At 31.2% G+C, this 15,877-nt stretch overlaps 1 protein-coding gene across 2 annotated transcripts in view; it reads right to left on the reverse strand.

Moving 5' to 3' along the window:
• LOC131067616 (uncharacterized) overlaps nucleotides 1–2,517 on the reverse strand; it is a 90,546-nt gene extending 88,029 nt beyond the window's left edge. The window contains exon 1 of one of the 2 annotated variants that reach the window (XM_058002694.2): nucleotides 1,854–2,514. In XM_058002694.2, coding sequence (XP_057858677.2) covers nucleotides 1,854–2,207 — 354 coding nt within the window. In that variant the 5' untranslated portion in view covers nucleotides 2,208–2,514. Of the gene's footprint in view, nucleotides 1–1,853 lie in introns of both variants that reach the window. The other variant, XM_058002695.2, reaches the window with a different exon arrangement.
• Nucleotides 2,518–15,877: the final 13,360 nt, after the last annotated feature.

Raw genomic sequence — 15,877 nt, forward strand, 5'->3', positions numbered from 1 at the left:
TTTCTTTTGTGCCTGCAACTTGGTTGTTCTGTGCTTTAATGTCCTCCATTTCACACAACTCTTCTGTTGCTGCTGCAACCTCTATATTTTGACCCTCCATGTTTTCTAATAGACATTCCTCAGCTTCAAGTTCATCAATCTCTTCATATCCATCCTCCTCTTCTTCTGTATCACATGTATGACATTTTGTTGCATCTGCTTTCTTTCCTACATTGAAAACATCATTAGAAAGATGATAAAAATTACCTTCAACTCTTCTATTTGCTGATTTTCTTTTTTCTAACTCCATTGCCATTTCATTCACTTGTTGCTTCAACTTTATAAATTCTTCTCTTGTTCAATCTCTTATTCTCTCTCTGATTTTCTCAAGTCCAGGAATTGTCAAAATCCTTCCAATGACAGAACTCCTCTTTTTCTTTCTCTCTTCCATACTCAAAGAATCACAAAGCCTCAACATAAAGCCTCTAAGTAGCTCCTCTTGCAACTTGCACATTCATCTGCAAGCAAAATCCACACTCTCCACCCTCAGGTCCTAGTGCAAACTGCCTCCAATCAGCGGTTATGCCTGCACACTCAGGAACTTCCACTCTAATACCACTGATGCAAGAGGTAAAACAATCCTTGAAACCAAAATCACACTCACCCAGGCAAGTCGTTACCCTCAAACTCAGATACCAATAACATAAGACTGCAACAAAACTACCTAGCTTTGTTCAAATTCACTTCACAATAAATTTTACATCTGCAACAAATTAATTACCAGATTGGACTTTCCAATGATCCCTCACTCTGCATAACAATTCATTATCTCGATCTAATACATCACCAAACAAGAATCAAAGCAACTATACTTTTCATTACAAAGCATTTACAAAGCAACTATACTCAATTGTATTGTCTAACCCTAATGTTTTCACAAGAGAGTAGTAAAATTGAGTAATATACCAAAGCCAACTCTGTGTACAAGACTTGAAGTCCTAGGTGAATTCGACAGTAAAGATGCCTCTTAGTTGTGCTGTTTAAGCCAAAGGTTTCCACCAGAGACAAGTAAAATTGAATAATATAACAAAGGTATCTTTAGGTGGAAATCCCAAGTGAATTTGATAAAGTAGATACTCTTGGTCGTGTTGTTTATGCCTAAAGTTTCTAGAAGAAGTAAATAAAATTAAATAATATGCAATAATCAACTCTGTTTATAAAATTAGATAAGTTCTTCAGTGAATTTAAGAAAATAAACACCCCTCAGTTGAATTGCAGAAGTTCAAGACTTCTAATATACCAAAGCCAACTCCAAGTACAAGGTAAAAAAAAGAGGTACCAAGTGAATTTAATGGAATATAGAGCTGTCAATTCCAATTCTTGGTCCAAGATCAAGTGAAAGTCCTATGTGAATTTAAAAAAATAGATACACAAATAAACTTGAGTAATATAACAAAGCAAAAGTATTAGGCGGATTTCATGGAATGTCTAGCCCTTGATGTTTCCACAAGATATAAGTATAATTGAGTAATCTTGCCAACTCTCAGTAAAGGATCAAGTGAAATTCCTAGGTGAATGATAAATAATTGACACTTATTCGCCTAAGATAACCCCAAAAAACAAATAAAATTGAGTACTACATCAAAAGTCAGCTGTCGGTACAAGACCAGCTGAAAGTACTAGATCAAATTTACAGAGTAGGTAACCGTAAATTGTTTCATGTAAGCCTGAGGTTTTTCCAAGAGAGTGAACAATTTATAGAAGTAAAAGAAAAAAGAACTGATACCACCCAAAAATTTAAAATTCCATTGAGAAAATCAAATGTAGCATTTGTCCGGATAGAATTTTAGTTCACCCCATAAAAGAATACTCACAACCCAATGGCGCAAGGAAAATCGGTTGTCCCATGTAGTGAGCGAAACCCTGACGCGAAACAAGAAGCCTTTTCTCGGCTCAAACCACAGCAATGGAAATGTCAACAGCAACCAAAGTCCCACAATGGCCATCGTTGTCCACATAAACGTAGAGGGGGGATTCGATAAGCCCGATAGAACTTGAAGATTTTTTAACAGGAAAACATGCGAATTTTCAGAGGCATTTCCACTAATCTGCGAGAAGCTGACACATTTATCAACCATGAAGAAAAGCCCTGGCCTGCAGCTGCATATGCTGTCATTGTTACTGTTTCTGAATTCTAACATTCCTCGGCTTTCACATGATGTCTCCATCCTTGTGAAACAATCTGGATGAACAATGAATATGCTTGTTTCTTGCAGTGATTGTGATCTAACTGCTTTGCTCTTTTTTTGTACTGGTATTCAACTTTACATTGCGACTGGCAGAAAGCATTTTTCATTCTGGCTGGAAACTTGATCTCCAAGTTGCAAATGTATTCTTTTTACTGGTCAACCATGTTCGTTTGCAGCAGACGTGAAGAATTATATTTTGTAGAGATACGACCTGCACACGCAAATGGTAGGTCCGTCAGAAAGAATAACAGAAAAACTTTTCTGAATAATTAATGTAAAAAAAAACTTTCGTGAGAATTAATGTCGAAAGGCCCTTTGGTCAAGGTTTCTCCAATTTTTATTATTATTTTTTTAACAACAGAGAAATTAAGAGTTTAGTCTGGAGTTTAGTTTTATGTTTAATATTTATTGTCTTATAAGTTGAGTTAATTGATGTTCCCTTTTTTTAAGGGCTTTGTCTTCTATTTTTTAATAATTTTTTTATATATTTATAATATTATGTTTAATAAGAAATTATTATGTTATATTTAATTTTTATTTTTTATTTTTTTTCTTGGTAGATATAGAAATATTGAATGTAAATTGCTATTTTAAAATTAATATAAGTAGTTAGTGAAAATAATTTATTGAATAAAAATAGTTGATATAATAAATTGTGAAAGAAAGAAATAAAATTGATTTTCTTGTGGATAAAAGTATAAACTAATGTCATATTTTACGTCAATTTATTAGCACAATCGAATTTAAGTGTTTCTTATTAAAAATTAATTTTGGTCAAACATATATCTAGCTATCATCCTAGATAAGTTATATATGAGCCACAATTTTTTCAATTGAAAATGTATACTAAATATATATTTTAAACCTGATGTTCAAAAAACTCCTACTTTTATAAATAATATTTTTTATTATTTATAAAAATATATTAAAATATCCTTTCGCACATACATAAGTGAAATTAATTTTATATATGTGTGTGTGTGTGTATATATATATATATATATATATATATATTATGCTTTTATATATGTATACATACATATGTATGTATATGTATATCTACACACACACACACATGTGTGTGTGTAGATGTATATGTATATGTATATTTATACATGTATGTATATATGTATATATATGTATATGTATATGTATATGTATACATGTATGTATATATGTATATATGTGTATATGTATATGTATATGTATATGTATGTGTATGTGTATGTGTATGTGTATACGTATATGTATAAGTGTGTGTGTGTGTGTGTGTGTGTGTGTGTGTGTGTGCATATAATCAACATATAGGTCCAAGGTTCAACTCTTGTCACGAGGGTTTACCTGGTAGCTAGATTGTTTGAGCTTGCTAGTTTATCTCATGATATCATATATATATATATATATATACAAAACATATATTGGCCAATTCCTTTATAATTTAAGTGTGACACGACTTTGTATTTTTACTTGATTAGAGATTGAAAGTGCAATAAGAATATTAACAATAAAGTGTTTCAATGTACTTAAATATATGATAAACCATAAAGATCAATGAAACAATGGTGAAACATATACAAATAAATAAATCATATTGACATCAAATATATGAGATTTTTTTAATGAGAAAAAAACCTAAGTTTCTATTAATCTCGACAAAGAGTACACTAATACAATTCACTTATCTCTCGAAAATTACAATAATCTAACAAGAAACTACCAAGTTTTTTCCAAAAAGTAGGAAACAAAATCATGACCCATTAGCAAAAAGTCGAATATCTTGTAGTCTGATTTTGCGACAACATTCAAAACTGGTGAACCAATATCCCTTACTCATGATTGTAAGTGCAACATGGATTCTTTACAGGGAGAGGTGTTGGATGTTCACCAGGAAAGGAACAAAAATCAGGAGGTAATGAGGTTGAAGGCAGAGGCAAAGAAAGTAGTGGGAGAGCAAATAGACAATTTGGGTGATGCTTAGAAGGTGAAAACCTTTATCCAAATAGTGGTGATGTAATGTATGATCTAACAATGAAAGACTTGGTGGGTGAAAAGGGAGGTAACCCCTCTACAACAACAAAGGAGTAAAAAACTTGACTGACAAAGAAGGGAAAGAGCAAGGCAAAGAAGACAAGGGAATGGAAGAACAAGCAAATGAAGGTAAAACCTTAGAGTATTTACTTCTTGATGATGTGATAGATTGTATTGCAAAATGTCAGCATAAATCTATAATTTTATTCTTTTTGAAAGGTGTACCATCTAAAATGGATTCTTATAAATGGGCTAAATTAAATTGGGATAATAAAGGGTAGGAAATAGAGGCTCTAAGAGGGCTGGGAAAAGGGTATTTCTCATACAAGTTAAAACCAATTGATCATGCACAAGTAGTCCTTCAATATAGAACTTGGGTTATCTATGGACAAATTTGTTATTTACAAGCTTGGAGTTTGGATTTTCATCCCGAGGATCTGTCTAGATCCAAATATTGAATATGAGTTGAGCTACCAATTCTGAATCTAGCATTTAGACCCTACTTAAAGGAAGTTGATGCATAACTTACAAGAGACATTTGATGTAAAAATAATGCAAATAAGTTCTCTAGCCAAAGGTTTCACCCAAGTGGTTCTATAAAAATGAACCTAAATAGATAGCTACCTGAGAATATCAAGCTAGTTGGTCTAGCATTTGAGTTCTTTCAGCCAATAGTTCATCTAAATAAGCTTAATGTTTTCTTCTTCTATCATCGGGATAGACATCTAATAAGCTATTGCCCTATCAGGTCAAACATATATAATCAAAATTAGTTTGTAGTTTCTCCTGGTTCGCAATAACAACCACAATCCCCATGGCCTACTATAATGCCTAATATAGACCCCCAATTAAAACAATAAGTCAATGATGCCCCCAGGTGAAAATGACAATGTTAAAAACCCTCCCTATAAAGATTTCATGATGACAGATAGTTGGAGCATGGTTAGAAAAAGGAAGGAACCACCAAGATCAATTGCTATCTAGAATAAGGCATCACATTCTCAAAATCATATTCCATCTTCCACTAGGCCTAATGTAATAAATAAGGAAACAAATCCTCCAAGTTATCCAAAAAGACATAGATCTCCATCTTCTTTGGTGAGACATGGATATTTGATAGAAATCGAGAGACAAAGATCTAGATCTCTTTATTATAATGTTAAGAGGTACAAGAATCCTTAGAATTTGATTATGCTTGCTAATCACTTTGATGCCTCAAGAGGAAGACTCTTCTAATTATGTCTAATCATAAATTATAAAACTCTGTCTTGGAATTAAAATAATCACAATTTAACTATGAGTTGACTTAAAGTGAAGAAACTAGAGTTAAATGAATTGACTTCACCACCTCCTCCATTACCATCTTGTTCCAATTTCATTGAAACACTTTGTGCCAAAGTGTAAAATTGTTGTATTTTGAAATCTTCTATGTGTGCATACCCCATCACTACATCTTCTTCATTTCTATGCACTCCGCCATTTCTACATCTATAAACTCCTCTTCTTCAACAATATATCACATCACATCTTAATCTATGTACTCCAATTATATAACTTGTCTTTCAAAAATGAGGTGTAGAGAGACAAAAGTGTAAAGCCCAATCACTCTTTTTCAATCCTTTATTTAAATCCCACAAAACTTGAGATTGTTGTTCACTATGTTGTAGTGTCATTGTTTTTTATCCTCTAAAACATAATTGTCTTTGTACACCTCTTTTTTGCTTCCTTGAAAGACAAGTTATATCAATGGAGTACGTAAATTCTGATATGATAATTTTGTCTCTCTACACCTCATTTTTTGCATAGAAATGGAGAAGAATGTAGATAACATTCACTCACGAAATATTAAGATTTATTCCATTGAGTTGTAGTTGTCAAATACCACTAAAATATTTACCTGTAGTTTTGGTCTCACTAAAGATAACATTTTAGCAAGTAGAATTTAAACTAACATTTACGATTTACTTGCTAAAAATCACTAATAGAGAATTTGAGTGTGCAGTGTGCTTAACCAACGCTTGTCATTGTTGTTTAATTCTACATAGAAACTAATATTTTATTATTAGTTACTTTTGTATAATGTATTATTAGTCATGGTATAAAGGATTGAAACATTTAAATGAGTTCATAAAATGAGATCTTTTAGAAATTTGATATAGAACAAGTTCATTTAAATTAGTTGTTGGAGATTTGCATTGCTGCAATAAAATATTTATTTTTGGTCATACTAAGGATTATATATTATATATTATATATTATTAATCATGAGCACATACTTATATATTATATATTATTAATTATGCTTTTTTATTGTATAGAATATTAGTAGATTTAAGAGGATGATGGCATAAGATCTAATGGAATGTTTCTTATGTTTCAAATTTTAATTTTAATATCATTACATAATGACGAAAAATAGTTTAAATATTTTAAATTTTTACATTAAATATAAGCAATTAAGAATAAAAACTATCCATTTAATTATTTACAATTCAAAAAAACAAAAACTAAATGACATGTTTAAAATTTTTAATGATTTATCAACTTTAAATTTTATCAAGAAATGGTTTTAATATTTGTTAGAATATTTAATCTTTACTTGGCTTAGGTTTATTTGTATTTAATTTAGGATATTCCTTTGGAATTCCTACATGTAATTTGTCCTCTAGTACATGTGTGAGGACAAGTCATTTCTTTTATTTTCCTTTATTAAGGAATATTAGATTTCCTCCATAAGAGGATGTGGACACATGACACACAAATTTTATGAATGGTGGCATTCATAGATTTGGGAGTTACTTTGTAACTCCTCTCCTCATCTCTATTTAAGAGATGTCTCCTCTCTCATTTCTTCTTAATGACAATTTTGTAAAGAGCCTCTCTCTCTCTCTCATAATATCACAAGGGGTTTTTCTTTGCTTTTCCCCTTTCAAAAGTTCTTGTGCCTCCTTCTTCACATTTGGGTGATTGCTCCAAGGTTTCTGCATTTCTTTTGGTAACATTTACTTCATCAATAAACTTACTTGGATTTTGTTTTTCTTTCCTTGCTCTTGTATTTCCTTTTATGGTATCAGAGCAGGTTTATAACTTGTTTCAAGTTGAGATTGATGAAGGTTACCATTCTGTGGAGTTCAACTTGTTGGAGGCATTGTTGAGAGGAGAAGAAGTTCTTTTTCTAATATTTTCTATTGTGCAGGTTTTGGTTCCAGTTTTTTTTTTTTTTCAAACTTGTTAACAAGTTTGCATGCAGGTCTAATCTTCTTAGATTCTAGTTTTTTTAATATAAAAAAAAAAGCTTTAGAAGGCTTGCCGCCAAAGTTTCTTCTTTCTAGTTTAAAGTTGTGGCTTTGAAAGGCTTGCCACCAAAGTTTATTCTTTCTAGTTTTTTTTATTGTGACTAGTTTGGAAGGTTTACTGTCAAATTCAGCCTCCTTAATCTGTTTGGTCGGCTTGCCGCCAAACCCATTTTCTATAACTTGTTTTGGAAGGCTTGCCACCAAGACATTCTCCTATTTGCTTACAGGTTCTAACGTCTCATTGACTTGTAGTTTCATGATAAAAAGAAGTTTCATACTATATTATCTCTGGTTTTTACATTAAATTCACCAGTTTGTGTATTGCAAGATTTTGTTTTGATTAGTTATTGATATCTTTATTTATTTTTCTAGCTAATCTTGTATGCAGGTTTTACTTCTCTGGTTTCTCATACAAAATTTTAGCTCAATTTTTTTATTATAGCATACATTGATAATTTAACGTCTTCATCAGTCTTCTGCAGTTTCGTATACCTTTTTTCCTATTGTTTCTATCTTTTTTCTACAACTTATGTAACGTTTTATCTAATATATCACTCATTCTTGTTGTTGCTTTAATGTCTCTGAGGATTCTTTTTCCCCGTCCCGTCTCTGTAACTTGTTTTGTCCTTACTTGTAATTCATTGTCGGTAACTTACCCTTCTCTACTCTTTTATTTGTTGTCTGCAACTTATCTAACTCTGAGTTTTTTTCTCTTTCTTAGGCTGCCTATTTTTTGATAAAAACTTTAACACATCTGCTCACATAACATTTTGCCTCTATCTCCTTCATTAACAGTTGCTAACACTAAACTGAATTTTAAATCATTCAAAAGTTTTTCGATAACTTTTTCTTTAAAACTTTCAAAGCTTTATAAGCTAAGTTTAGATAAGGCTTCTTTAAAAAGTTATGAAGTTTTATATATATTTAAAAAGTTAACAAAAGTTTATATTAAAAACTTTTTAAAGTTTATGAATTCTTTCTAATAAAATGCTTTAACATATAAAGTTTTTTAATTAGGTCTTAATATAAATTTGTTTTATTTTATTAATTAAGATTTTTTTCGTTTTGTTTTTTCAAAGAACAATTTATAAAACTTTATTATTAAACATTTCAAGTTTTGTGATATTTTTTTATAAAGTTTGTTTTATTAAAAGAAAATTTAACTTTAAATTTATTATTAAAAAATTGAAAATAACATTTCTTGATAATTTTAATTTATTATTTAAATTTGGTTTATTTTTTAATCAAGGAGATTTTTTTTTTAAAGGGAATAACTGTTTATTTCTAACCCTTATCTTGCTATCATGTCTACTTTAATTTCCGAAATTAAATTAAATAGTTCCAATTATCATTCATAGAAACACACATATCTCGTTTATTTTTTCATTTCAAACACCTTTTGGATGTTGCTACTGATAAAACCTTAGAGCCCGCTTCAACTGCTCCTCAAGCCGACCAAGATAGATGGAAGGCTCAAAATGAGGAAGCACTTGGTTTAATTGGTATTTCAATGGTTTCTGATTTGTATGTTCTAATTGGAAATTGTACAAAAGCGTATGAAGCTTGGGAAATTTTAAAAACAACTTATGATAGCTCAAATGAATCTCGAAAAATTCAGCTTCAAGATCAACTTGAAGATTTAAGGTATACGGATTTTAAAACCATGGATGAATTCTTATTAAAATTTGATTCTATTAATAGTCAATTAATTGGTTTAGGAGTTACTCTACCTGATTTACGTTTAATTCATCTTATTCTTAAAAAATATCTTCCTCATCAATTTCAACAATTTATTACGAATATTCATGCTCAACTTGCTATTCCTAGTTTAGCTACTCAATTAACTTATGATATTTTTCATAATTTATTACGTCAAGAGGAAGCTAAATTAATTGAATTTGGTACTCTTAAAAGTAGTGAACATGCTTTTATGTCTAAAAACCAAAATCATAGCAATAATTTTAGATCCAATAATAATAATAATAATAATCACAAATCTTCTAATTATCAATCTCATTCTAAATCCTATCATAACAATTCTCGTAATAATAATCATAATAATACGTACAATAATCAAAGGAATAATTCTCAAACAAGACCCCATTGCACATATTGTGGGAAAGATGGACATATTACTAATAATTGTTTTAAGAAGCAAAATGGTAAAAATCCCATGAACCAAAATAATCAAAATAATCAACATAAACCTCATTATAAGAAAGGTAATAATAATGGTAATTCATCTCGTCATGCATTTACATGTACTTATAATGTTTCTCAACCACTTGAGTGGATTATTGATTCTAGTGCATCTCAGCATGTTACTTCTCATAAAGAATGTTTTGAATCTTTGTATCCTGATACTTTCAATATTCCTGTTTAATTAGCTAATAATCATAGTTGCAAAGTTGAAGTTATTGGTCATGTGAATGTTCCTAATGGGAAATTACATGATGTTCTTTATGTTCCTGAATTAAAATCAAATTTGATTTCAATTCCTAAACTTTGTCAAGATTATAAGATTAACTTTTATCGGGGCATGTGTTATATCATTGATCCAAAAACTAATCATGTTATTGCTACTGCTAAAATGGATAGTGATAACTTATTCAAGTTCTATGAATTTGCTCCTACAAAGTATTCCTTGCTTACTACTGTTGATTTTACTATATGGCATGAAAGACTTGGCCATCTGAATTCTGATTATATTTCATTGATGCAAAAAGCAAACATGGTTGATGGATTGCCTAGTATTGTTCCTTCTCAAATTGTTTGCAATGGTTGCATGAGTGGTAAGATGCATAGGGAACCCTTTCCTCATGGTCAATCTTGGAGGGCATATACTAAATTGCATCTAGTTCATAGTGATCTCTTGGATCCCATGGAGAATCCCTTCATCCAAGGTTCAAGGTATGCTCTTACCTTTGTTGATGATTTTTCAAGGAGAACATGGATATATTTCCTTCATAGTAAGGATCAAGTGTTTGATGTGTTTACTGAATTTCATATGTTTGTAGAAAGGCAATCTGGTTCTAAAATTAAGATTCTTCGTACTGACAATTGAAGAGAATATGTCAATAATGTATTTAATGCTTATTTGAAATCTTTTGGAATTAAAAATGAGCTTACCATTTCTTATGCACCATAACAAAATGGTGTGGCAGAACGGAAGCATAGGACCATTGTGGAAATGGCAAGATGTTTATTGCATGCAAAAAATATGGATTACAAGTTTTGGGCTGAAGCTATGGCTTGTGCAACTTATTTAATTAATAGAACACCTACCAAAGCCTTAAAGGATAAAACTCCTGAAGAAGCTTGGTCTAGTAGAAAGCCCAATTTGTAGAATTTAAGAATTTTTGGTTCCATAGCTTATGTTGACAAACCTAAGGAGAAAAGAAAAAAATTAGATGCTAAATCTTCTCCTTTTATTTTTGTTGGTTATGATGAAAATACTAAAGGTTATAGAGTTTACAATCCTATTACTAACAAGGTAAAAGTTGCAAGAGATGTTTGTATTGCAGAAAAAGGCATTCATGATTGTTCTAAAGTGGAGGATGATGAACTTTCTCAAAGCAAAGTTGTGCTTGTGGAGGACCAACCTCCTCTTAACCCTACTCCTAATGCATCTCTTTCTATTCCTTCTAGTGATAGTGATGATGATAATAATAAATCTACTCCTCATGACTCTTCTTCTAGTGATGAATCCATTACTTCTAAAAGAAGACCTAAATGGTTTAAATCTTTAATTCAAGATAGTGATGAATACTTAGCTAGAATGGATAGACTTCAAGCTAGAAGAGTTAATTATTGTAATTATGCTTTAATGACTACTATTATGAATTCTAATGATCCTAAAACATTTGATCAAGCTAAAAATCAACCACATTGGTAAAAAGCAATGAAGGAAGAATATGATACTTTAATTTCTAACCAAACTTGGGATTTAGTTCCCTTGCCTCATGGTAAAAATATTGTTTCTTGCAAGTGGCTTTATAAAACTAAATTGAATGCTAATAATCAAGTTAATAAATTTAAAGCTAGATTAGTTGCTAGAGGTTTTTCTCAAATTGAAGGCTTAGATTATACTGAGACTTTTGCTCCTGTTGCTAAAATACCTACAATTAAACTTGTGCTTTCTTTGGCTTCTAGAATGAATTGGCCTATTCACCAAATGGATGTTAAAAGTTCTTTTCTTAATGGTGATTTATATGAGGAAATTTATATGTCTCAACCTCTTGGTTTTATTAAAGAAGGTAATGCACACTTAGTTTGTAAATTAAAGAAATCAATTTATGGATTAAAGCAATCTCCTAGGGAGTGGTATTCAAAGATTAATGCATTCTTTCTTTCTCAAGGCTTTATTAGAAGTAAAAATGATCCTAACTTGTATATTAAACATAATGAAGATGATATTATCATTATTATCTTGTATGTAGATGATTTGATTCTTACTTCAAGTTCCAATACTTTGATTTCTGATATTAAGTTTCAACTTAATCAAAAATTTCAAATGACTGATTTAGTCTTTTACATTATTTCTTAGGAATGCAAATTTGGCAAACCTCTAAAGAAATTTTCTTATCTCAAAGTAAATATGCTCAAGATCTCATAGATAAGTTTAACATGAATGATGCTCACCATGTTTCAATTCCTATTGAATTAGGCACTAAGTTAATGCTTGATATGAAAACTCCTCTTGTTGATCCTACTTTGTATAGACAATTAGTTGGAAGTTTGAATTATTTAACACTTACTAGGCCTGATATTGCTTATAGTGTTGGTTTGGTTTGCTAAAAGAATTTTAAGATATATTAAAGGAACTATTAATGTAGGTTTGTTTTATGATGCAACTTCTGATTTTACTTTATGGTTTTATTGATTCCGATCTAGGTGGAGATCCCAATGATGGGAAATCTACTTGTGGTTATTGTTTTTTTGTTGGTTCATGGGCAATTTCTTGGAATAGTAAAAAGCAACAATCTACCTCTCTTGGATCCATTGAAGCTGAGTGCAAAGGATGCACTAATGCTTGCAAAGAAGCCTTGTGGCTTAGAAGACTACTTGAAGATTTGGGTCTACCTCAACACGAACCAACTCCATTGTATTGTGACAACCAAAGTGCCATTGCATTGGCTAAAAATCCAGCTTTCCATGCAAGGACAAAACACATTGCTCTCCAACACCACTTTATTAGAGAACAAATTAAAGACAAGCAAGTTTCACTCCTCTATTGCAAGGGGGAAGACCAAGTTGCAGATATTTTGACCAAGCCACTTTGTAAAGAAAAGTTCCAATTTCATTGTAAACATCCTGGATTGCAACCCATTGAAGGGTTTGATGTAAACTCCCCAAGTAAAGCTTAAGGGGGTGTGTTAGAATATTTAATCTTTACTTGGCTTAGGTTTATTTGTATTTAGTTTAGGATATTCCTTTGGAATTCCTACATGTAATTTGTCCTCTAGTACATGTGTGAGGACAAGTCATTTCTTTTATTTTCCTTTATTAAGCAATATTAGATTTCCTCCATAAGAGGATGTGGACACATGACACACACATTTTATGAATGGTGGCATTCATAGATTTGGGAGTTACTTTGTAACTCCTCTCCTCATCTCTATTTAAGAGATGTCTCCTCTCTCATTTCTTCTTAATGACAATATTGTAAAGAGCTTCTCTCTCTCTCTCTCTCTCTCTCTCTCTCTCTCTCTCTCTCTCTCTCTCTCTCTCTCTCATAATATCACAAGGGTTTTTTCTTTGCTTTTCCCCTTTCAAAAGTTCTTGTGCCTCCTTCTTCAGATTTGGGTTATTGCTCCAAGGTTTCTACATTTCTCTTGGTAACATTTACTTCATCGATAAACTTACTTGGATTTTGTTTTTCTTTCCTTGCTCTTGTATTTCCTTTCAATATTCTTATTAAAGTGTGTGTGTGAGAGACATTTATTAATATATTTCAATATAGATTATTTTTTCACTTAGTTTTATTTGTACATCAATAATACTCATGTGATGGGGTTCAAAGTGGTTTGACTTCAAGTGGGTTTTTTTATAGAGATCAAATATGAAACAATTGCATTACAAAGTCTATAAATATTTCTCTAAAAGTCAAGAGTAGCCTAGTGGTGTTGAAATTCACATATTGGTAGCCTCTCACAATTATCTCTCTTTTCTTTTTTCTTTTTTAATTATGGATAAAAGAGAAATTTTGAATGGGTCCCACCAATTTAAAAAGACTAATAAAGGCATATCATATGCACCCAAACATCAACATAGAACAAATTGAGCAAATCAACAAACCATCAACCTCCTATCAATAGAGGTGAGGATAAAATAGAAAAGGAAGACTACCTAATATCAATAGTAGAGATAACAAGTCAATGCAACTTGAAGACAAATTATTTTAAGGAACTTTGAATCCTACCTACCATCTTATACTTCTACTCCATCTGTCCAAATTCTTTTTAAGAAAATTTCCCATTATGCTTCTTGGCCTAAACTATCTCCCTTTTTTTATTATTAGAAGCCATCAAGGTGGACACTATTTTAGACCCAACTATATACCTAATGGCATAAGAATCAAGGATTTCTCATACAAGGCCTCCATTACAATTCCCTTCTTGTGAATCATATTTGATTAAATCTCATCAAGATATGACCTGCACTCAAATAGTAGCATGACCAAGTATGTGGCAATGGTGACAAAACAATAGGGAATTCTTGAATGTGATTTATTGTACCCATTACCCAACTTAGAGGATAAGGTGATCAAAGATGGAAGATTCATGTTAATATCAACTTTAACATAGAAAACGGTGAATAAAAAGAATTTTCTAAATTTGGTCGACTAAAGGTTAGTTGAAAGAGGTAGAAATACTCTAAAAACCTTCCTCCTTTGAATATTACAACTATAATATAACTATTATAATTGAAACTAGAAATAAAATATCTCTTTAAAGGCTGAGGTTTTCATGAAAGTTAAAGCTACACATCCATGGGCCATGGAGGGTTAAAGGCCAACTCCACAAGAGTGAGTTTTTTCTCCTACTCTTTTAGCTTACCTTATACTCATGGGGGTATTCTTAGAGGTTGCACAACTAAAATTAAAAACAAAAAATAGTGATAGCTCAATCCAATTTATTGAATTGACTATAAAAATTGTCCAAAAGAGTCACCTTCATCCTTTATTTTCAATCCAATAGGTTGATTTCTTGTATGAGTTAAACTACACCCCAATTTTGTTTGAGGAATTTATTTTTAGTATCTACCCTTGAGGTATTGTATAGGTTCTCATATCTGCACCACGAATCCTCCCAAAAAAAAGTTGATTGTCCATCATGTATGTCCCAAGTGATGAGGTAATCAGAAACTAAAGGTTTACATTCTAACGTAAAGTTCCAAATCTTGGAGCCATGAGGAGTATTAAAGGTGGTAAGAATGTTGGAGTTCTCATTATCATCTAGATATTTAAGTTGTAGGATCCAAGTCCATTTGAGATGGGTCTCTTTAAACATTCTCTATATAATCTTACCACTCAGTGCCTTGTTTTGAAGCTTTAGTTGTCTTAGTCATACACTCCTAGTAGATTTTGGCTTATAAATTTTATCCCACGATATTGGTGCAATTTTATCCTTATCCAAGTGACCTTGCCAAAAATAATTTTCTCATTTTAGCAAGACATTAGATTAATGGCAAGTGATGTGAGTATTGCCTTCAACATCATAATTCTTCCTGCCCAAGACAACAAACTTTCTTTCCAAGAATCTTCTCTACTAAAGACCTCATGAATATTGTCCCATAGTTTGTTTATTCTTGTACCTTTGTCCAAGGGAAGCCCAAGATATGTGCATTAAATAAAGCCCTTTATGAAACCCAAAACTCTCATTGTTTCATGCTCTTTTCTTATAGTTGTGAAGAAAATAATTTTTGAATTGTTTGCACCAACTTCCTAACTCAAGGATACATTATATTTTATATATATATATATATATATATATATATATATATATATATATATATATATATATATATATATATATATATATATAAGAAAAATTTCTTGATTACCTTAGCCTCTTGTCTCTTTGCAGCCTCGAAAAGCAAGGTGTCATCAGTAAATTGTTGATGAGAAATATGGGGGAGGTTGTTGGTTACACTAATCCCTTCAAGGTTGCCTCTAATTTTTACTTAGTTTAAGAATATTCCAAGAACCTCTACCATAATGATGAAGAGAAAGGGTGACAAAGGGTCTCCTTGTTCAACACAGATAATTTGAGACTTGCTATCCATTCAAAAACCTAATCAAGTCAACCATTGGAGAATCTAAAT

This window comes from Cryptomeria japonica, chromosome 5, assembly GCF_030272615.1.
Source record: "Cryptomeria japonica chromosome 5, Sugi_1.0, whole genome shotgun sequence".
NCBI classification, from domain to species: domain Eukaryota; kingdom Viridiplantae; phylum Streptophyta; class Pinopsida; order Cupressales; family Cupressaceae; genus Cryptomeria; species Cryptomeria japonica.